Genomic DNA, 23,139 nt, shown 5'->3' on the forward strand with positions numbered 1-23,139 from the left:
CATTTATAAGCTCAAAGTATATTTTCCCGTACAAACTCTATAAATCGCGAACCAAGCTTGGCCTGCCTGTGATGGAATGCACGCTGAAAGACTAAAAATACACTTACCGAAAGCGTCAGAAGTTTCATTTTCTCTCGTTCTTACAGCAAGCCAATGATCATTTCTCCAGTTTCTTTTATGGTGTATGAGGCTAAAATTTTTATTTCTCGAACACTTTCATCCAACCATTTCTGCTGTTTACTGTTTTCTCTTTCCTGTTTCCATTTAAACTCAAGCATGCGCAATAAGACCGGAACCCACGTTTTCTGGGAAAGTGGTAATGATCCCAGAGTCTCCAACCGTCTTTTCGGAGGTGAGGCGTAACCAGTCGACATCATCGCCTGATGAAGACTAGGAGTATGCAGTCGAAACGTCGCGATCTACATCACAAGTGACCACGTCTTGAGACAAACGAGAATACTTCATTATTATAGCCTTTTATGTGTTGTGAAGTGTTCCAACTGTAAAAGTACAACAATAACATGACAACAGAGGCCACACTGTCCGACAGCACATTCGAAAAAACCTTTCTTAGAAACATTGTCGATGAACAAAACAGTAGCAATTCGTATAACTTCAGAAGAAAAACGTTTTAATATGCTTGACTTGGTAAATAACTGACTACCATCTTTTACGAAATTGTCCTATCATTCCCTATTGTCTATTAGACTGATATCTCCTGATAACGTCTTTAGAAATCTTGGGAAAGAAGGAAGTATTGCATTTCCATCCAGCTGTTGAGAGTGGGATCTCCTATCTCGAAAGGGCTGTCGCTTTAAAGCTCTTCTTGACAGAGATTGTCGAGCAAAGCCGGGTCATCTTTAAATGGTAATGATTTTTGTAGCAATTCACTTTTAGTCCCAGAAGCTTTAAGTTTAAGACTATTACAAAGTTCTCCCAAGTTTTTTGTGTTGAGCGATTCAAGCCAATCATCATTTATGAATTTTTTTTTTTTAATGCTGCAAAAACCATTTTGAGCGAGTCTTCTTTCATATTTCCGCCATTTTTTTTCACTTCGATCGTCAGGCAAAACCGATAGCTAGTGCCAGGCTCCCACGGTAAGAAATCAGGCAATGAATCTAGTTACCCACAACACCTCGCGAACTCGTTGAACAATATCGATGCAACCTTGCGCGCCCTGTTAAGCAATGCCGGTACCACCTTGCACGCTTGGTTGTGCAAATCGAGATTGCGTTCCCCTATACTATAGAGGTTTTGCACGGCAGCCATGTTGCATGGCAGGAACAATGGATTCTTTTTCCTAAGGGAACAAATGTTCTTTCTTATGCAAAACATTTTCATTGTTTCTGCCATGCAAAATCTCCATATCTACCAATTTACATATTAATTTATATATTTTCCCTTCTTACGCGGGGGCTTCTAGGTTGCCTCCCTGCCGGGGCAATCATCATATTTACTTTTTTGTGGCATTAAGTAATGATCCGTGTAAGGTGGATAGCAATTTCCTTTGTTATGCGGCAACGGGGCTTTTCCCACATAGGAATGTTATCATTTTTACACAGAGAATGCATAAACCTACAGGAAGGCAGTTAACGCAATAAAATTCATTTACAACCCACTTTGAAAGGGTGTTTTTTTTTTGTTAAAAGATTTTGACCAATCACAAGAGTTGAAAACAAAAGCCAAGAAACGTTTACAATTTTACATGTTCCCCACATACGATTTCTGTGGAATTCATTTAAACTGAGACCAGATGAAATATGGAAGATGTTTGGAAAGTAAGGATGAATATAATACTGCTTTTATGAAGTTTTGTTAACTTTTGCTGTTTAAGCCAATCAGAAGTAAGTACAGACAATAGAAAAGTTATCACCTTTTTGCATACCAATTGAATTCCAACATGTTCGTTGCCGTTGTTGCTATCGTTCTTATCTGGACCGTTTCTTAAATCGTATTAACCCCCACAGGGTTTTGACCCAGAGATCAAACCCGAGGAGGCAACCCAGAAAGGGGAAATGTATAAATTGGTAGGTATTGTAGCGGAAATCAATCTCCATTTACTCAACCGGGCGCGCAAGGCAGTATGGGTATTAGGGACCTTAAGATCTACGACGGCGACGTCGAAGCCACTGACGTTGGGAGCTGGTCATTTGTGGGTTCTAATGGTTCAAACCCCGTTGAGGTCCTGAATTTTTCAGGCTTGTCTACGCAATTGCAAAAATTGCTCTCATAACTGCGAAGATCATAGCTTCACTTGATTTCATATCCGCAGTTCATATTTGATTCATTTCATATACCATTTCATCATTGATTCATTCCTCACGGGACCATTAGAATCCACAAATGACCAGCTCCCAACGTCAGTGGCTTCATAGCTCAGTTGGTTTCTGGGTGAAATACTTCATAAAGAATCACATTGCCGAAATATGGAACTGATTTCTTTGCTTTGGGAGACTCGTGGGTAATTTTAATTTAAAGCTGTACATGTCAGCCAACTGTTGGGTTTTGGCAAACTATTGGTATGAAAAGGGGTGAACTTATATTGGCCATATTTGCAGACTTTTCAAAGGCGTTCGACACAGTCGATCAGATTAAAATAATTCAGAAAATGTAAAAATTCTGATTCCCAAAGCACCTCCTTCGTTGGATTCTCAGCTACCTTGGTGAAAGATGACAGTTTGTTCACGTAAACGATAAGACGTCAGTAGCCTGCGAGCAGGCCCTCCGAGGGACTGGGGCTGGGGGAAAAGACATCAGAGCTACTGAATGTGCAATTTGGATTACCTCAGGGGTCGATACCTGGGTCAGTTCTCTTTAATTTATACGCAAATTATTTGAGTGATATTCAAAGCTGCACTTCGTTTCAATATGCAGATGACACCACCCTTATTAAGCACTGTACCCCTTCACATCTGGATATCACCGCCGGGGATCTAAAAGACACCATGCAAACTCTTGAAAGCCTCTAAAGCTGGTCGAGTAATTCTGTTGAAGGAAAATCTTTCGGGGGAAGTACAGACTCCTCAACACTCTGGTTGTCTCTTATCTTTATTGGTCTTCTCGGGTCGATCTTCGACTAGTCCTTGCTTAACTCTCTATTTGTTAGGTATACAGCTCTTTTTTTATGTTCCTAATCTGACTGAACAATCAAGTGCCAATCACACGTCAAAATAGGGAGTTTACGATTTAGGACGCGGTCGTCAACGAGAACGCCACGAAACAACAATATCATTGGTTAAAAGAGGAAAAATAATCGTGCTGCACGTGCAGCAAGCATTTTAGTTTATATTCGTGCGGTACGCTGCACAACAACGACGTGAAATCACCAAATTTGAGGATTTTTGACAACGCGAGCGCACAAATGTGAATCTATAATTCTCTTTTTTTACTCTGAAACCGCTCGTACCAATTTATTTTTAGGATACTTCGCCCACATTGTACGACGCGAAGGAGATGGCCTAATCGCAAGCAACTCGCGACAGTGCAAAGTTATATTTTGAGGTGACGGTTTCGTTGACGTCGCTGTCGTAGATCGTAAAGTCCCTAGTAGGGAGTTTACGATTTAGGACGCGGTCGTCAACGAGAACGCCACGAAACAACAATATCATTGGTTAAAAGAGGAAAAATAATCGTGCTGCACGTGCAGCAAGCATTTTAGTTCATATTCGTGCGGTACGCTGCACAACAACGACGTGAAATCACCAAATTTGAGGATTTTTGACAACGCGAGCGCACAAATGTGAATCTATAATTCTCTTTTTTTACTCTGAAACCGCTCGTACCAATTTATTTTTAGGATACTTCGCCCACATTGTACGAGGCGAAGGAGATGGCCTAATCGCAAGCAACTCGCGACAGTGCAAAGTTATATTTTGAGGTGACGGTTTCGTTGACGTCGCCGTCGTAGATCGTAAAGTCCCTAGTGACGCCTGCAAGACGCACTACGCCTACACGTCAGCACATTAACATATTTTTTCCACAGCAAAGAAAGTCGTTTGTCTCGACGAGATCTTACAGGTTTGTCAACATCAGACTAGCACGAACGGAGTACGACAAGTTACAAAAATTACAAGGAAAGAGTTACAATATCTAGAGCCAAGTTACACAGCAAGTTTACGGAGGAAATGGCGATTTACGATTATTACATAACAGAGTTAAACAATAGACAACAAGGAGGAAAGGACGAGCGTAAGCGCCGCCTTTTCGATAAATTTATCTGGCATGCGTGTTTTAAGCAGAACAGGACAATAACTACAATTACAGGTGTTATTAATTACTTAGAAATATTAGAATATAGATTAAAAACACTTATTGAGAACCCAAAAGAGACCGTTGTTGTCATGAATGTGATCTTGAACCGCGAGAACGAGTCAAAAAAGGCCCAGAGCTGAACTGAAAATAAATTGCTTCCAAAAACACAGTAAAAGACTTCGTTAGGGTAAAAACACCACTGAGTGAAACACAAATAACCGTAATGACACCAAAACCTAATTAAATTATTCCTAATGAAAAACTTAGTTGGCCTAGCGCACCAAACACCTTTCTCGACACCTGTTCCAAACCAAATTCATGACCTTAGGAGAAGACACATTCTGATCGCAATTATACTAAAGAGCAAACCGCCATGAAATAATCGTAGCTACAATTTTTATCGTTTAACAATTCCAACATATTGCTTAATACATAATATCGAAGCAAATGGTGATAACAACAGACCAAATGTCAAGAGTACATGATTAAAGTAAGTACTGGAAAGAATTGCCTCCCACAAGTCTCTTGTTCTTCTTGGTGTGTGGGTACGGGAAAACCTCAAATGGAACGATTATGTATCATCGTGTCGCGCAGCTCTGTCGACAATAATAAAAATAAAAAACATGACGTCTACAGCTTTGAAAAAGCAATTGGTTGAGGCATCGCTTCTATCGAAACTTGATTACAATGACATTGTAATGTACCCACAACCACAACACCTTCAAACGAAATTACAGCGGGTTCAAAAATGTGTCGCAGGATTTGTTGGAAAGCGTTACGCATTTAGCAGATGTCAATGGGCTAGGATGGCTCCCTATAAAGTACAGAGCTGAATTCCACCTATTATTTATTAAAGCAGCTCATAGCGCCTTGCATGACTACTAAATGGTCTAGCTATTTAACTCTTCAAAGACGTCAGGTTACTAGAAACCTACAGTTTAATACCGTACACCACCTCATCGTGCCTCTTGAAAACGGGACATTTCAAGACTCAGCTTCTAGGTTATCTAAAAATTTGCCGAATGACATTAGCCTAGAGATAAATGTTAAAACGTTTGCGAGGAAAGCTTTCCGATTCTTACGAGCTAAGGGTGAATCCGAATTAGTTTAATTAATGAAATAGAGATAGAGACGACCTTTTTTAAATTGAAAAATTGTGATATAGATAATGTATTACTTGTTCTTAACATGATGAACTAGAGAAACTCTGTAGATAAGTCATCATTAAACCGCTATTATCATTATTATTGGCCGACAGTTTAAAGCCGAAGTGACGGACAGGCCACTGCCTTAACCGACAGATAATTGGACTAAACAAGGAAAAACAATGATGAGGAATTAAGCTTTTGAAGTCTTAAAACAAGTTCTAACTTAGACCAGCGTTTACAATAAATAACATTTTATCGCCAGAACTTTCTAAATTATATTGAGTTCAGTGCTTCAAGTACTAAATTAATGTTTTTCCTTCTTTGCTAGGCTTGCCTTTTCGACACTCTTGTCCACCATAAACAACATTTATTTACTGGTGTAGGCCAAAGATATGAAATTGCAGCAGATCTTATTGTTGTACAATCTTCGGCGTTTCGACATTTTGTATCCAAGCAGAATACAGGGTGTATGTCAATCTCAACCTATTGTAGCCCTGGTTATGGTTCAGTGGACAACCTATTGTAGCCTCTTGCGTGATTATGACTAATTATAGGCTGGTTCCCATATGATCTGCAACAGTCTGCGACGGTCGGAAGCTGTCTGCGTCGGCATATCGCAGACGATCGTAAACACAGGAGGCAAATGTTTCCATTTAAATCTGACGCGATAGCAGACAAGCGTATCAGTAATTCTCTGCTGCGAAGCGAGGAGAAAAAGGAGCGCACTTACTTCAAGTCTGATCAGTGTCTGATTGGACTAATGACGTGTTTCAAGGCGGACAATAATATGTCAGTACACTTGACTCCTAATTTTTTTCCTTGTAATCTCGAACTCTTTGCTCTGTTTCCCACATCACATAAAATCATCTCATTTTCTTGATTTTTCGCAGAAATACAAGGAAATAAATCTCAAAAAATAGCCTTGTTTAATCTCCGTAAGAAATAAAAAAATTTCCTCTCATACCAACGCTCATCCGAACAAATGCGTGGTGCTTGCGTAATTCGCCAAATGTAAGAATGTATGGCCTGTGCCAGAATTTGTAAACATACTGTGGCGTTCAAAAATGAATTCAAGGAAAAAGTAGGACAGAATAGAAGAAAATTATAGACCAGCAGCTGGTTTCGTGCATTACCACGTTTTGGCGTCATATTGGCTGTAACGCTGTTTACACATTTTTAAAGGGTCTTTTAACAATTAGTTCGCGGCCGAGGAAGACTGAGCAAAAAATATTGAAGTGAAATAGGACTGACGGACCGTTTTAAGAGAATAGAAAGACAATTTTCAAGCTGGATATCCCGTGGAAGCCTTCGAGGGGAAAGAAAATGCGCCACTTGAAAATCAAGGTGGTTGGCGACGTTAGTGTGGGCAAAACGTCGTTTCTTACTCGATGGTACTACGAGAATTTCCCAGATCATGATGACAGTCCGCTGTTCCCAGGGCGAGAAAGAATGTTGCCTTCTGTTCAGGATACTTTCTTTACAAACATGACAATGGACCGAGAAAGCTTTGTATTGACATTCTGGGACACGCTTTGTGGGGCTGATTTTCAGAAATTACGACCCTTAGAGTACGAGGACACGGACGTATTTCTCGTATTTTTTGACATCGCCAACCCGACTTCCTTTCAAAACGTTTCGACTGTGTGGGTCCCAGAATTAGAACACTACATGCCTGAAACTCCAATCCTGGTAGTAGGAAACAAAACCGATTTACGGACATCCAGGTAACAAAGGAAACGCTTGCAACTTAGATTTAACGATCAAAGAAAAGTTAAAGCTTATGTCAGTAACGTCAACGCTTCATTGGTAGTAGCAGTGGTAGTGGTTGTAAAAAATTATTTCACCTCACATTATTAAAAAGAAAAGAAGCTCTTGAAAGAGCGCCAAGTATCTTCAATTTCAAGATTTTTGTCCTTGTTTTCTTTATTTTAATTTAAACTTTGTAGTTTTCTCTTTCCATCCTGTTGTTTTGGTGTAATTTGCACGGACAGTAGATTAATTTCAATTTCTCCTAGAGCGATATTAGGCCTTTGATATCTTATAAAACTCGCTGCCGTTTTGCCAAGAACTTGGTTAATCAAACCGCAGCGAGTAAGTGGTCGGCAACCGGCAAGTTGTTCAAATTATTGCATGATTCAAATTACTACATGGGCCTCATGTTTATAAAAAATGGGAGTTTCAATAACACCTATAATTAAAGTTTTGCCAACTAAGCTCAGTGTGTAAAATTTTTTCCCATTGTGACAAAATACTGGCCAATATTAAACGAAGTGAGCGTTGCTGTATTATGGAATATTCTTAAATTGAAAAGTTGAATAATTTTAAGTGTTAATTGAAGGTAACCTGTTCCAGACCCGTTTCGATTTCCTGTTATATTTTTCATCAGTTTCAATCCTATTTATTATGCAGATGTCTGTCATCTAGACCAAGTCTTTCTAGGAGATTAATTTTCACGAAAATTTTTTTGCCGTATTTTGAAAAACGTCATGAATGTCGCAGTGAACTTTGGAAAAACTTTTGCTGCATTTCGTTTGCATTTAGCAACAGGGTTATGACAAAAACACTTTGAGCAATCAAGTTTCTCAATGACACTTTCATCCTTTTAGAAACTATACTGGGCTGTCTGCTCGTTGTATAATTTATTGAGCTTTGGCTGTCCTGTAATGCTTAATTTGCATTACAATATTATCGATTATCGTCTTGTGGTTAATGTTGTTAAGATGTAGCTTGCCAGCTGGCTCTTAATTTCCCTGAGGCCCTCTATCAACATGGAATTCCCCTTAACTGTTCTCTTAGAAGTTTTATTCTGCTATTTTAGGGAGTCAGGCTTGAATGATATGCAGGAGATACTTGACAGGGTTAAGGTAGCATTTCAGGGAATTATCAATGGTTGTCAATTTGTCTCTATGGTCATGCATGACAACTTTTTATGGAGCTTTTGAGTGGAGATCATGATCAACTAATAGCCATTGAAACTTATAATTCAAACACCGTCAGTCCCAGCTTGTACAATATCCAAGTATTGTTTTAAAAACTCAAGACAATTTTATTTCTTTACTCTTTTATGAACAGCAATGCTCCAGATGGCTTGATTAGTGTCTCAAAAGGACAGGAGTTGGCTGACAGACTTAGCACTCGTTACTGTGAAAGCAGCATTGTCACTGGTGAAGGAGTGCATGCTGTAATTAATACTGCAGTACGCTTAGCAATCCAGAACCAGTCTCCCTCAAAAAGGGGGTTTAAAGTTTTTCCGTGGCAGAAAAAAACCTGTAAGATATATCGGCATGGACCAGATCCTCCTGTGCTGTCACCACCAGGTTTGTAAAAAAAATAGGGAGAAGTATGCGAAAGGCAAAAGCTGTTTTTGTCATGAGCCTGCATCTGTCTGACCACCAAGTAAATTTAACAACATCGCATCTTCATCAAGTTTTTTCGATTTTGCAGGGATTTTGTTCCTTTTTTCACTTGTATTTCGTCCTTCCAAACTTTTGGAATTTAAGCTTTTTAATGAAGCAATAATTATTATTCCGTTCGTTCTTTTTGGATATGAGACTGGTTATAGCGGTTACTCAGGGCTCTGCGCCTTGTCGTCTATTTACCAATTCATATTCAAGGTACGCTCATGAAGGTACCAGCGCATATATATACCCCTTTAACCTTTGGACGTCCAAACTGGCCGAAACTGGCCAGACTTAGTATTTTACTCTATCTAACACCAGACGATTTTACTCCTCAATGGGGAACCCCTGAGAGTCAATGGGTTAAATTAATGTGGAATAGTTCGAAAATACTAGTCCAGTTAATATTCCATATCTAAGTTGCAGGCTCCATTGACTCCTAACCCTACCCCCTTGCCCCTTCTCGAGTAAAATCATCTGGCGTTGGACAGAGTAAAATCTTTTAAGCTTTGAACACTCCCAGGGGTCAATGGGTTAACCTACTGTAATAGGTGTATAATATTTCACAAGACAAGTCAGACACCTTGCTAATTGCTTGCTGTTGTACTGTAAATCTCCATGCAGATCTCTGTCACATATAGTAGTTGACACTTATTTATTCTATATTCCAGATCCAATGCCACAAGTGAAGATTCTTCCATCCACTTTCACTGACGATATGACCAAAATGTACAGGGATGGAGCTGGAAATTCAGACATCAAGCTCTTATTTAGTTTAAACAGTCAACCACTTGTAGCTCATAAAATAATTCTTAGTATTGGCTCTGCAGTCCTCAGAGATTTCTTCTTAAACTGTGGAGAAGAAACAGAGCTTAGTCGATTAGTGAGCTTTACAGATTCATGTTCTTGCAGTGGAAATGGAAGAGAAAGCCAATGGAATGGAAAGAAGAGTAATTGCTTGCTTTCACCAAGCCTAGATTGCTCTCCAAATTTGGAAAGAAAGAAAAAAGGTATTTCTGATATTGTACCAAATCTGGAAAGAAAAACCAGAGGAAAAGTGAAAACTTGTTTACATTTCAACAACTCTGTGTCTGGAAAAGCTTTCAATCATGTCCTTGAGTTTTTGTACACTGGTTCACCACATATCCCATCTGATGCAGATGAGTCCTTGTACACCAAAGTCATTAGTCTCTCTCACAGGTTGCGCATTCCAAGGTTAGGTCAGATATGTGAAAACATTACAAACGGTGAAGCTTATCTCAACCCAAGCCAGATCAGCAGTCTGTTCGAAGAGAGAAGAAAAATCATCATGGAGAACTTTGTAAACAAGCCATATTTTTCAGATGTTGTATTTCATGTTAAGACTACTGTGTTGTATGCACACAGAGCAGTACTAATGGTGAGGTCAGAGGTCATGTCTGCAATGTTAGGTGGAAGCTTTAGTGAGAGAGATAGCCATGAGGTAAGTCTAAGTTATTTGAAAACAACAATTATTGTTTACAGAATGACATGGAGGCATTGTGGCCCAGTGGTTAGGGCGCTTGCCTTGAGATCCGGAGGTTGTGAGTTTGAGACCTACTCTGACCACTCATGGAACATGAACCTGGTAGTCCCTGGTTCAACTTGTCTGCTGCAGTTGTAAACAGACAACTGGTTTACGTCTGGCCTGTTGGGATTCTTAACAGTTGTTGTCGTTGTTATTCTGGTCTATTGTTTCATTGATTGTCTTTCATTGGCCCTGAAAAGCCCCTATGGAGAGAGGACAATTAAGTATGTATGCATGTGTGACATTCAAGTTATTTCAATGCAGAATCCTTATGTTGCAAGTTAATATTACGAGGCCACCCACTGCTCTTTTTTTATTATTTCAACACAATTTTGGTTGTGGGTAATAATCATGAGCTTTGTGTTTTGGCCAGTCATTCCGCTGTGTTGCTGGTTATCGGATTATTATTTCCTTATTTTCACCTTCTACTTTGCAAGCACAACTGTTTACTTTGAAACCTCCTGACAGCCCTGGTAGTACCTCGTTTGAGGTTTGAGGTGTGAGTGAGGCTCCTGCACTTGGCCAAGTAGCCTGACGTCTGCCTGTTACACACAATAATTTTCTGGTCTCATTCACACAGAAGCCCTTCTAGCTAATTCTTTCAAGCCGACCACATGCAGGAAAGGTCAGACCACAACACCAGGAACTCTGTGCCCTACTCTTTTTAAATAACCTGTGGGATCTTTAATGTCCCACAGAATTAATGAACAAGGGCGGTGAGACAGAACCTCTTTCTTATTGTCTTTGTCCGAGAAGGCTTGAAAGTCTAACCATTTGCAGATGCACAGGGGTGTAGTTACAAAGGAAGTGCTTTCTCCTCAGTTATTTAAGACCCTGACTGTTGATCCAGCCAGGGTTTCAACCGGCGACCTCCCACATGGAAGTCCTGTGCACTCTTGATTGAGCCAACTGGTAGGCGGTGTTTGTGTGGGGATCTATCATGCATCTAGTTCTAGGTACATCTCCAATTTGTACTCATGGTAGCTTGTTAATTACTGTGCACTGGTGGCTCAGTTGTTTGAGCATCGGGTTGCCATGTGGGAGATCACAAGTCTGACTTCAGCCTGACCAACACTCAGGGTCATAAAATAACTGAGGACAAAGTGCCGCCTTTGCAATGACACCTGCTAATTGTTAGACTTTAAAGTCTTCTCAGATAAGGACTATGAGCCGTATGCCCTGTCTCACAAATATCTTCCATGTTCATTAATTCCCTGTAGTCAGAAACCCATAAGGGTTGAAACGTGTGACGACCCCTTGTGTGCTGGGAAACAAGCTTCTGAATATTCAATTTGCTAAGTACCATATTTGGAACAACAAGAGCGAGGGGTTTCCAAATATGGTACTTAGCACTGAAACATTCAACCAATCAGTTCGCACTGAATATTCGGAAGCTGTAAACGCGCGTTACATGTTTCAACCCTTATGGGTTTCTGCTGTGGTACATTAACCCATCGACATCCAAACCGGCCGAAACCGGCCAGACTTAGTATTTTACTCTGTCTAACGCCAGACGATTTTACTCGTCAATGGGGAACCCCTGGGAGTCAATGGGTTAAAGACCCTGCACACTATTCAAGAACAGTAGGGTCAGATGAAGTTCCAGGTGTTGTGGCTGTCCTTTAGGAGTGTATGTGTTGGTGGGTATAGCAGGTCCACCATAGCTACCAAAACTTAAACCTACTCAAACAAATGAATAACAAACAAACAAACTTGTGTTCAACCCTTTCTCTCCAAAGAAGTTTGCCATTCAGTGGTCATTGTGACACTCCTAGGTCAGGAAGGGTTAAACAAACTATTTGCAGTCATGCTATTGCTGGTAGCTTCACTGGATTGAAAAAAATCCTCTAAAACTTCAGAAAAATTGAACTACATCATACGAGGCAAATAAGGCAGAAATAAATAATAATAATAATAATAATAATAATAATAATAGAATGGTTGCTGCTGGCACAGTGGCTTCAAAACAAACTCTGCCGAACTAAAGAAAAATAATTTAATATAATAATATTTAAATGAGCCATTGGCTGATTAAATCAATCTCACAAATTAGTTTGGAAAATTTTGAGAAAAAACACAAAAGTCAAGGACCTTGTCTTGCTTGAGGAAGAGCATTAAAACAATGTTAATCAAAATGATAATATTATTTGAAGAAAACGTCTAGCCTTGACCAGGCCACAAAGAAGGAAACATTAACATACAACTAAGTGTGTTTTGATGTCTTGAATAAAACTGGTTACAGGTGCATGATTAATTATCTTGTTGTTGTACTATGATTATAATGGACTCAAGCAAATTGATGGAGCTTTGTAAAATATGATGTTGTTTCAATGTTATTAAGTGTATGTGCATCCTTTATGTTGCTTTTACTGAAGGTAACCATCAAGGGAGCATCAGTGCAGGGTTTTCTGGCCTTGTTGATCTTTCTGTACACGGACACCCTCCCAACAGACATGACTGTTGGCCATTACAAAGACTTGCTGGTTGTGGCAGACAGGTTTTGTCTTCCACAGCTAATATCTGTATGTGAAGCTGCTATCACTGAGAAGATGAACACTGAGATAAAAAAGAAACAACTTGATTCTGCAAAATGCAATGATGTGATTAATTTGCTTCTCACAGGACAGGTGGGTGACAGAACAAAAGGCTCAGATCTTTAGCTCATTCAGGTTAATGCAACCTGAATCACTACTGTGAACAATGGCTCTTCTCAGGTCAAGTTCTACAGACAATAACTCTTAATAATTAATGACAGGCCTGCTTTTTAGGTCTGTCACAGATCTGCTGACTTCATACGTACAGGCTGTGGTCAACCTTTTTGGTCTATCATCCACCCCAAAATTAACACAGAAAACTTTACGAACACTTTTGTAAATAGACTTATTTTCAAATATAACATTTTATGATTCTTCATTTTTTACATACCAACTGCTACAGTTTTCATTGTACTTGTCCTTTGTACTTTCCTTTTTCTAGTTATGTCCATATTTCATTTTGTATTGTTTTTTTTTTAACTTGTAACTGAGGATATGTCTCATTTATCTTGTGAGGAATAAAAACGATTATTAGATGATTATTATGATTCATTTTAATCTGCATGGTGTCTGTCAAAATAATGGGTATTTAGCTTGGTACTCTCAGGATTGGGGAAGTATCCACCACTATTCACCTCCAATTCAGTGAATAATAAAATTTATCATAATATTGTTTTAGTATATTAACCCTTTGACTCCGAAGCGAAACTACTCATACACACATACTTAGTATTTTACTCTAACACCAAACATTTTACTCGTCAACGGGGAACCCCTGGGAGTCAATGGGTTATACCACACAAGTTGAATAAATCAGCCACGTTAATCACTAAAACTTGCTCCTCAGTAATTGAAGCAAAACAGGAAGCCATTTTGTTTTCTCCATTTGCTCAGAGGTGAATGCTTACTTGCTATTCACCTCCGAGCTAGCCAATCAGAATCTGCAGAAAGCAATATTCACTGATGTGGTATAGAATATCCCTGATAATAATTCAATACTACTATTATACTATCGGTAATAATAATAATAATAATAATAATAATAATAATAATAATAATAATTATTATAATTATTATTATTATATTGATAATTGTTAACTATTATCCATGATCTTTACAAGTTAAATACTCAAGGGTTGCTATAGTTGCTTCAATCTGTCATTCTTCGTTGCTGAATATTGCCTTTTTTCATTATTATATTTCTAGGCTCACAATGCCCATCAGCTGGCACGGTGGTGTTTATATGTTATCACTACAAACTACCAAGAGTTTGAAGCTTGTGATGACTTTGACCTGATCAAGGGAGACAATCGCCGCCATGTTCTGGAGCACCGATGGCCTCCATTAGCTTACCTGAAAGAATTGGAGGAATTCAAGAGAAAGACTGGAAGGGCTTAAGGAATCTTTCAAGGAGATTCCCTTCACCACTCCTGTTTGTAATAGCCCTTTTAAGGGATTGGGTTGTTAGGACTTATGCTGCACAAAAGGCAGGAGGATTATTGATAAATTCAATTAGTTGCTGTCAACTACCGGTATCTCTGAAATCTAGAATCCCTGAAGTTGTCGAGGGCAACTACAACCATACACTTTCTGTGAAAAATACAGAGAACATGAGGACATTGTTAGGTAATAGTAATAGTATAAAAACTTGGCTGCAGCTTTCCTACAGTATTTGGGTGACTGTAGCATAATGCAGTTTTGTTGTCTGTGCGGTCTAGGATTGCTAAGTAGATAAGATGTACTGTAAGTCCTCCTGAATGAGTTTAGGTCTACAGTTTCTATTGGTTCTTCAAGAGATGGAAAAGAAATTGTGGGGTAGTGACCATGACAGAGGGGATAGAGGGGATGCCTTAGGTGGATGAAGAGTGGTGAGGTGGGGGTGTTACAGAAGAAGAAAAGAAATGAGGGTAATGGTTGAAGACAGGGGTAGAGAAAGGAGGAGATTGAGAGTACATGTCAAAGGAAGGGAAGACGTAGACAATGAGATGTAAAGGGACTGACTGTGGGAAAAAAATAATGGGGAAAGAGAAATGGGTTGGGTAAGAATGAGAGAGGAGCAAGTTTGGGACAGGATCAGATGGAGAGCTGAAAAAGATTCCTGCAAGATGTGTCATGTGACCCATTGACACCCAAACCAACCTAAACTGGCCAGACGCCAGACGATTTTACTCGTCAATGGGGAACCCCCAGGAGTCAATGGGTTAATCACTCACTGAAAAACCCATGTCCCATTAATTTACATTTTTTGTCCTAGAGATTATTTAGTATTTATGTGGTGCAGTGTTGTGGGGGAAGTTGCATTACTGAATTTCTTAAGGGCATGGCATGTTTGTTGGTTACGGTACGCGAGCCATTTTCCCCGGGCAGGTAATAATTATCTGCTTTGAGCTTTATTCTAACTAGCTTGCAATATGCTTATTATTTAACAATAATTTTTATTTAAAGTAAATGAATAGTGATAGGTGAGTCACCATTGCCTGATTTCAAGCTGAAGGGGACTAGGTATGAGTCTGTAAATTATGGGATTAGCAACTATTGATCCACATTGTCAGAGAGAGCACACCGAGATTGGTGTGCACTTTCTGTGTGCACTTTCTGACTATGTGGATTGATAGTTGCTAATCCCATAATTTGCAGACTCGTACCTTGTCCCCCTTGGCTTGAAATCAGGCAATTACAAGCAAAAAATAATTTTAAAAATTTTGTTAATCTTGGTTTGAATCATGGCTTACTTGAACAGTGAACCTTGTCTATCACATTTACTGTTATACTCGAAAAAAGAAGGCAAATGGGAAATGTGGGATGTTCAGTCTTGAGCAGTGCAGGCACTGGAAGTCAGTTGTCTGGATCACAGCCTGAAAAGCTCTGTGTTTAGCAACAGCGAGTCCTTGGTGCCAGGCCAATAAATAAAATCAGACAATCCAGAGGACCAAACATTTCTTTGTAAATTTTGACGTATTTAAATGGTTGTGTCACAGTCAAAATTAACCCAATTAACACCAAACTTGGGGATTTTGTAAAGCGTGGTGTGCACTTTCTGACTATGTGGATTGATAGTTGCTAATCCCATAATTTGCAGACTCGTACCTTGTCCCCCTTGGCTTGAAATCAGGCAATTACAAGCAAAAAATAATTTTAAAAATTTTGTTAATTAATCTTGGTTTGAATCATGGCTTACTTGAACAGTGAACCTTGTCTATCACATTTACTGTTATACTCGAAAAAAGAAGGCAAATGGGAAATGGGAAATGGGATTAATATTGACACTTCACCATGATCTCAGACATGTGTGCTGTTGTGCTCACCCATCAAAACGATCCCAAACCACCACAGTGAATAGTGACAATGGCAATTTCTTTGAGACATTTCTGAAGAGACATTTTAATTTTCTTTGTAGACTGTACATACATTACAGCAATAAGCCATAATAAATTGGTGCGGTGACAAACACTCTAACTTAAAGTGTTTTCATTTTGATTTATTACTTAACTGATAACTTTTGTCAAAATAATATCTTGAATTACTGTACATACTTTTGAAGCATTGAAAAAAATTAAGCTGAAACATACATGTAAGTGTGTCCTTCTCAGTTTACTTTTCGGCTTTGAAAATGCTTTGTGGCCAGTTGCAAACTGTCCGTGGGTATCTCGTCAAGCATTCAACGCTTTTCACAAACGAAAAGAAACTATTTTGGCCAAGTTTACAACATGAATATATTACTCTTCCACTCCCCTTGCTGCCCTGTATAGAATTAAATGCAACTCCTTTGAACAAGGTACGTCCCCAAAGTATGCTGTCTGAAGGAAAGATCAGGGACAAGTTGTTTAAAGCCTGTGGATTTTTTACAGTATTTCACTGGTGCTAGCTCTATAGCATGGCTTCAAGCAACAGGTACCAACAGGTTCCCTGACAAATGTACACTACACCACAATGTCGTAAATACAGCTGTAGCTTGGCCAATACTGTCACTGATTAACCAGGGAACCAACATAACAGACCACTATCCATTTTCTGTGAAATATTTCTGATCTGTCATCTCTATGATAATGTTGGCAGTCACTGCTACATTTTTTTTGTAAAATTTGCTGGGAACACTCCTTTGATGCCACTCAGCTCTAGGATTCCCATTAGCCAGCCTTCATCCTGCAGACAGAACATACAGCACACATGTATGAAAAGAACAATGCTTGTAAGATGCCAACGTGAATCATTGATAATAATTATTGGCCTTTTCTCATCAGATTCCTAAGACCTTTCAAATATATTTAACTCTACCTGCTGACCGTTCGAAACCGACCATACTTAATATTTAACTCTGTCTAACGCCAAACGATTTTACTTGTCAGTGGAAATCCCCCAGGAGTCAATGGGTTAATAAATCCCTTTAACATCCAAACCAGCCGAAAGCGGCCGAAACTGGCCATACTTAGTATTTTACTCTGTCTGACGCCAGACGATTTTACTCGTCAATGGGGAACCCCTGGGAGTCAATGGGTTAACCACCCACTGAAAAACCCTTTTACCCCTAAACTGGCCATACTTCGTATTTTTTTCTGTCTAATGCCAGATGATTTTACTCATCAATGGGGAACCCCCAGGGGTCAATGGGTAAGAATGAAAAAAAAAAACACCTCAAAGCAAAGGCAGTAGAAAGCACCTAAATATAACCACAGTATTAATGTTATTGAAGAGAAAATATTTTTTTCAATGTTGACTTGGGGATAATCAGAAAAAACCCAAGTTGTTCTTTGCAGGAATCAAACCTACAACCTTCTGCTTACAAGTTGGGATGCTCTACCACTAAGCTATAGGAGACTTGTCACATAGGAGGCTACATTTATGTCAGACGTGACCAGTATCCACAAGACTGAAATGACCATTCAAATTCCTCTTTGCAGCTCCCAAGATTTGAATGGAATCTTCATAGCTAACTCTTTTTATTTTTAATGATTATATCAAAAAGTACATCCATGAGAATTCAGAATCTCAAGAACAAAATTCAAAACTGACACGAAGACTTAATGAAATTTTAAAACAACTGGTCACACATGACATTATTTTGACTGCAAACCAGGGGACGATTGTTCAAAAGCTGATTAACATTAATCCCTGATTAAATATTAACCAATGAGTATATCTCTCTACTCACAAATGACATTAAACGCTGATATTTGGGAATATTTTACATTAGAAGAAGTCAATCTTGAAAAACAAAAATTAGCAAAAGAAACTCACCAAAAAGTTGAAACAAAAGTTTACACTAATCCTGGATTAAGTTACCGGTAATCAGCTTTTGAACAACCGGGTTTAGGTTCATGTGACAACATTCCTAGCTTTCATAGCTGGGACTGAAATTGTTGAAACGGTGCATTGTGACTATTGAAATGAATAACTCAGATGCAACTTTTTAACCCATATAGATGAGGTTTTTTCAGTGGTGATTCAGGGTCACTGGTGCCATCATGTCACAGGATCTCTTACTCCAATGTGTGGTTTATTCTCAAGACCAACTTGAAGAAATTGATTTGTTTGTGTACCTGTTCTTCTGGATCATCAAATTCCACCACGTTGATGATTTCTCCCTTCTCAAATGATAACTCGTCATCATCTTCGGCAATATACCTGTAGGCTGCTCGCACCTTACAGTAAAAATGAGTTTACAAGTTACCTTTAGAACATCTACTGTATCAGTAACGGGTTAAAAGCAGAAAGATACTGTACAGTCAAAATTAAAAAAACAGACTTGTAAACAAGCAACTGTTAAGTTTGTAACCCAATTTCTCTTCTCCTTTTTATACATTAATTTTACAATTCAATCATTGCAAATAAACAGCAGTTGCAAGTGGGATGTTCAGTCTTGAGCAGTGCAGGCACTGGAAGTCAGTTGTCTGGATCACAGCCTGAAAAGCTCTGTGTTTAGCAACAGCGAGTCCTTGGTGCCAGGCCAATAAATAAAATCAGACAATCCAGAGGAAAACAGCATGGAGCAATGATTTTGTTTAGTGGCTAATTCGCCAATTTTAACTCATTGACTCCTGGGAGTGAGCCATAACAGATTTTACTCATCAACTGGGAACATCGATCCTAGGGCTCTTGAGATGTCAATGGGTTAAGCAAAAACCCTTTAAAATCCTTACTTTTGGAATTGCACTTGTTAAATTAATATTGTTACATGTATTATCTTCATCATCGTCATTATTATTAAAAGTACTGTTTACTCCCACAGAGTTTGAATATGATTTCCTCACAGGTTGTTCGGTTCACAGAAAGTCAAGAATAATAATAGTAATTATTAAAAACTGGATCATTGTATAATGCAATTCGAGAGTTTTGATTGGCTAAGCCATCATGGGTTATGAGCCATTATACCATGATCTACAAACACGGCAAGCATATGCGTGATTTTTTGGGCCTTTTTATTTTTATTATTGTCTAGTTTTTTATATTTTGGGGGCGATTTTAATAAAACAATTATTCCACTTGCGCTTGTTGGATATGAGATGATTATAGCCAACTTGGCACTACGCGCCTTGTTGGCTATCTATCATCTCATATCCAATGCGTGCTCATGGAATAATTGTTAATTATCATTATTAGAAGTACATGTAGTATTTATTTAGTAAATTATTACCATCATCTGCCTTCCAGTGAATGTAAAAGAGTATTAGGGTCATCATAGCGCGATCTTCAATTGAGTGTCGAAAGCAATTAGGGAATTGCTTTAGTTTTGCATTACTTCACTCAGCGATTGGTTCAAAGTTCTCGCGCCATTTTTTCAACCAATCAGAGATGAAACCAAAACCAATCGTGGCTCGCGCGTGCACATTTTCCCGCGCTTTGTGTCGGCTATGTGTAATTACTTCGAGTTAGGATTGGTTTGCTGGATTGTCTCCATCCTTTTTGATTGGCCAAAGTAATTACTTTGGTTTTGGTTTTACGACACTCAGTTGAAACTCGCTCTATTGTACTCATCAAAATACTTTACCTTATACAAAAGTCCAGGAATCTCATTTGAATTCTGCTCTTGCTTTTCGTTCTCTGCAAGTGCTACAGATGGGGGAGGAGTTTCATCACTTGATGGTGAACCTTTCGTCTTTTCAGGAAAAGAATAAAGATGGCTATTATTTTAAAGATAACATGAAGTTATTGTAAGGTGACATTTACTGCAGAAAATGGTGAACTTCAAGATTTGAGGGCCTCACTTCACAGAACACCCTCGTGAAATGAAAATTAAAAGGAAAGTTGTTTGTCTGGTCGCAGGAGATTGTATCCAACATTTCACGAGGAGGTCGTTTTCCATGTTTCTCATGATAAATTGGCATCGGAAAAGACGTATCTGAAATCTGCCCAAAACTTAATCAGTTCTACACAAAAAACATTTGAAATATTGAAAGATAACATGAAGTTATTGTAAGGTGACATTTACTGCAGAAAATGGTGAACTTCAAGATTTGAGGGCCTCACTTCACAGAACACCCTCGTGAAATGAAAATTAAAAGGAAGGTTGTTTGCTGAATTTTCTGGTCGCAGGAGATTGTATCCAACATTTCACGAGGAGGTCGTTTTCCATGTTTCTCATGATAAATTGGCATCGGAAAAGACGTATCTGAAATCTGCCCAAAACTTAATCAGTTCTACACAAAAAACATTTGAAATATTGAAAGATAACATGAAGTTATTGTAAGGTGACATTTACTGCAGAAAATGGTGAACTTCAAGATTTGAGGGCCTCACTTCACAGAACACCCTCGTGAAATGAAAATTAAAAGGAAGGTTGTTTGCTGAATTTTCTGGTCGCAGGAGATTGTATCCAACATTTCACGAGGAGGTCGTTTTCCATGTTCCTCATGATAAATTGGCATCGGAAAAGACGTATCTGAAATCTGCCCAAAACTTAATCAGTTCTACACAAAAAACATTTAAAATATTGAAGTCTTTTGGGTCATAATCACAAGATACGACTTCCAACCAACTTCTTCACCACTGCACAACCTTTTCAACCATGATAAGCGAAACGAACGTACTAGAGTTTCAAAATCTAAGGCTCTTGATCCTTATTATGGCTGTTCTCACAACCCTATCCTGACCTATCCACAAAAACTTAAAAACAATAATTTTATTATTACAACAAACATACTTGCTATGTAGATTAACTTGGGCAAAAGAAGTGAGTTATTACAGTAACCATAAGTAATAATATTATTGTAACACCCATGGATGCCCTAGCTTCCAACTGAACCCCCAAAATACAAAGAGCCTGCACTCCTTGCCTTGAAATACTTCATACACTGCCCTTCGATAATATTATTGTAAGGAAAAAAACACTTCAATTTTCATGTCACTAATGGGTGATACATTCTGGACATTACAAGAGCATTGCATTATTTATTGTGGCAAATTCCCCTGGATAAAATTAATGGTTTAACTGTATTATCTGCTGGAAAATGATAAATCTAGCACATACAATGTACATGTATAGTAGGGAAAAGACTACATGTAGATGACTATTTTTACTTGGTGTTGCTTTTGGGGATTCAATGGTAAAGCACAATAGATGCACTGTGTTTACCAAATGAATGAAAACAAAAATCTATAAATGTCTTCATTCGCTTTTTTCACAATCCCATAATACAGTTCATTTTGGGGGGTTATTTGCATTAAAACAATGGATATCCAGTTCACTGAAGCATGATACAGTCCCAAGAGTACGTAATTAACTTGTATTTTTTTTTTATGTAAGACCCCCCCAAAACGTATTGCATTATGAGATGGCGAAAATAGTCAATGGAGCATTATTTTAAAAACAAACCTCTGTGATTTCAGTTTGGGAGTCATGTGTATTGACAGGTAATGATGGCACTGGGGGTTTGTCTGCCTTTAACTGAGGGGGTGCGGGTCGACCAGATGGTGGAGATTTAGCCTTTTCTTGGCTCTCTGTTAATGCCTTAGTCTCCCCATCCACAGAATCTTGCTCATCTTGATCAGACTGTAAAAATGGGTTTAACCCTAAGAAAGAATTAATTGCAATGAAATTAATTATTAACAGACACAATAATTTTTTTAAAGACAAGCTCTGACAGAAACATGTATTGAAATGCAATGATACAATTATAATGATCTCAAAGAAAATACCATCTGCTGCACCAGTTGGTTTCTCTGTTTGATTTACATCATCTGAGAAAAAAGATAACAAGGACGAAGCATTTGAAGCCTGATTAATCATACATCCAGTACATGCATCAATGGTTTATTAGTTTTGATAAAGCAGCTTACAAAATCACAGGCAATACGAAAGTCCTGACCCCCTGGGAGCTGGGAGAGAGACTTAACACTCAGATTTTACTCTGTCCAATGCCAGACGATTTTATTCGTCAATTGAGGGCATCCCCGGGGGAGGTCCCATGTTTTATGAGTCAATTGGGGGCGTCCAGAGGGAGGTCCCATGTTTTATGAGTCAATTGGGGGTGTCCCGGGGAAGGTCCCATGTTTTATGAGTCAATCCCGGGGAAGGTCCCATGTTTTATGAGTCAATTGGGGGCGTCCCGGGGGAGGTCCCACGTTTTATGAGTCAATTGGGGGCGTCCCGGGGAAGGTCCCACATTTTATGAGTCAATTGGGGGTCTCCCGGGGGAGGTCCCATGTTTTATGAGTCAATTGGAGGCATCCCGGGGAGGTCCCATGTTTTATGAGTCAATCCCGGGAGAGGTCCCATGTTTTATGAGTCAATTGGAGGCATCCCGGGGAGGTCCCACGTTTTATGAGTCAATCCCGGGGGAGGTCCCATGTTTTATGAGTCAATTGGAGGCATCCCGGGGAGGTCCCACGTTTTATGAGTCAATCCCGGGGGAGGTCCCATGTTTTATGAATCAATTGGGGGCGTCCCGGGGGAGGTCCCATGTTTTATGAGTCAATCCCGGGGGAGGTCCCATGTTTTATGAGTCAATTGGGGGCATCCTGGGGGAGGTCTTGTGTTTTATGAGTCAATCCTGGGGGAGGTCTCGTGTTTTATGAGTCAATCCTGGGGGAGGTCCCATGTTTTATGAGTCAATTGGGGGCCTTCCGGGGAAGGTCCCGTGTTTTATGAGTCAATTGGGGGTGTCCCGGGGGAGGTCCCATGTTTTATGAGTCAATACATCAATTAACCATTTTCACATTCCCCATAATACAGTTTGTTTGCCCCCCAAATTTTGCATAAACTATTGTTTTCAAATGCTCTTGGGAATATGCAGTGCCCCAAGAGCATTTGAAAACAATGGTTTATG

At 39.1% G+C, this 23,139-nt stretch overlaps 2 protein-coding genes across 4 annotated transcripts in view; one reads left to right on the plus strand and one right to left on the minus strand.

Moving 5' to 3' along the window:
* Positions 1 to 6,600: 6,600 nt before the first annotated feature.
* Positions 6,601 to 15,898, plus strand: LOC138044186 (rho-related protein racA-like). 2 transcript variants are annotated; one of them, XM_068890882.1, is made up of 5 exons: positions 6,601 to 7,123; positions 8,472 to 8,716; positions 9,469 to 10,259; positions 12,719 to 12,970; positions 14,084 to 15,898. In XM_068890882.1, the coding sequence occupies exons 1-5, from the start codon at positions 6,723 to 6,725 to the stop codon at positions 14,273 to 14,275; spliced, it is 1,881 nt and encodes a 626-aa protein (XP_068746983.1). In that variant the 5' UTR covers positions 6,601 to 6,722; the 3' UTR covers positions 14,276 to 15,898. The 2 variants fall into 2 exon arrangements, with proteins under 2 accessions (XP_068746983.1, XP_068746989.1); XM_068890888.1 differs by lacking the exon at positions 6,601 to 7,123 and adding an exon at positions 8,104 to 8,263.
* A 331-nt stretch (positions 15,899 to 16,229) lies between these two features.
* Positions 16,230 to 23,139, minus strand: part of LOC138044204 (myc box-dependent-interacting protein 1-like) — a 14,550-nt gene continuing 7,640 nt past the window's right edge. Inside the window, exons 12-17 of one of the 2 annotated variants that reach the window (XR_011131411.1) lie at positions 22,010 to 22,051; positions 21,687 to 21,883; positions 19,863 to 19,970; positions 18,415 to 18,516; positions 16,773 to 17,020; positions 16,230 to 16,738 (exon numbers count right to left, since the gene is read on the minus strand). Coding sequence is in view for 1 of the 2 variants with exons in the window: in XM_068890889.1 (XP_068746990.1) it covers positions 16,940 to 17,020; positions 18,415 to 18,516; positions 19,863 to 19,970; positions 21,687 to 21,883; positions 22,010 to 22,051 (530 nt within the window). In the remaining variant the exon portion in view is untranslated. Of the gene's footprint in view, positions 17,021 to 18,414; positions 18,517 to 19,862; positions 19,971 to 21,686; positions 21,884 to 22,009; positions 22,052 to 23,139 lie in introns of both variants that reach the window. The other variant, XM_068890889.1, reaches the window with a different exon arrangement.

The sequence above is a fragment of the Montipora capricornis genome, chromosome 1, assembly GCF_036669925.1.
Source record: "Montipora capricornis isolate CH-2021 chromosome 1, ASM3666992v2, whole genome shotgun sequence".
In the NCBI taxonomy this organism is placed as follows: Eukaryota; Metazoa; Cnidaria; class Anthozoa; order Scleractinia; family Acroporidae; genus Montipora; species Montipora capricornis.

What these genes read in the sequence shown, in the direction of transcription:
- LOC138044186 (XM_068890882.1), top strand. Translation starts at nt 6,723, where the DNA reads ATGCGCCACTTGAAAATCAAGGTGGTTGGCGACGTTAGTGTGGGCAAA. An exon ending in GTGAGAGAGATAGCCATGAG is followed by an intron (nt 10,260 to 12,718) that starts GTAAGTCTAAGT and finishes CTTTTACTGAAG; the next exon opens with GTAACCATCAAGGGAGCATC. An exon ending in ATTTGCTTCTCACAGGACAG is followed by an intron (nt 12,971 to 14,083) that starts GTGGGTGACAGA and finishes TTATATTTCTAG; the next exon opens with GCTCACAATGCCCATCAGCT.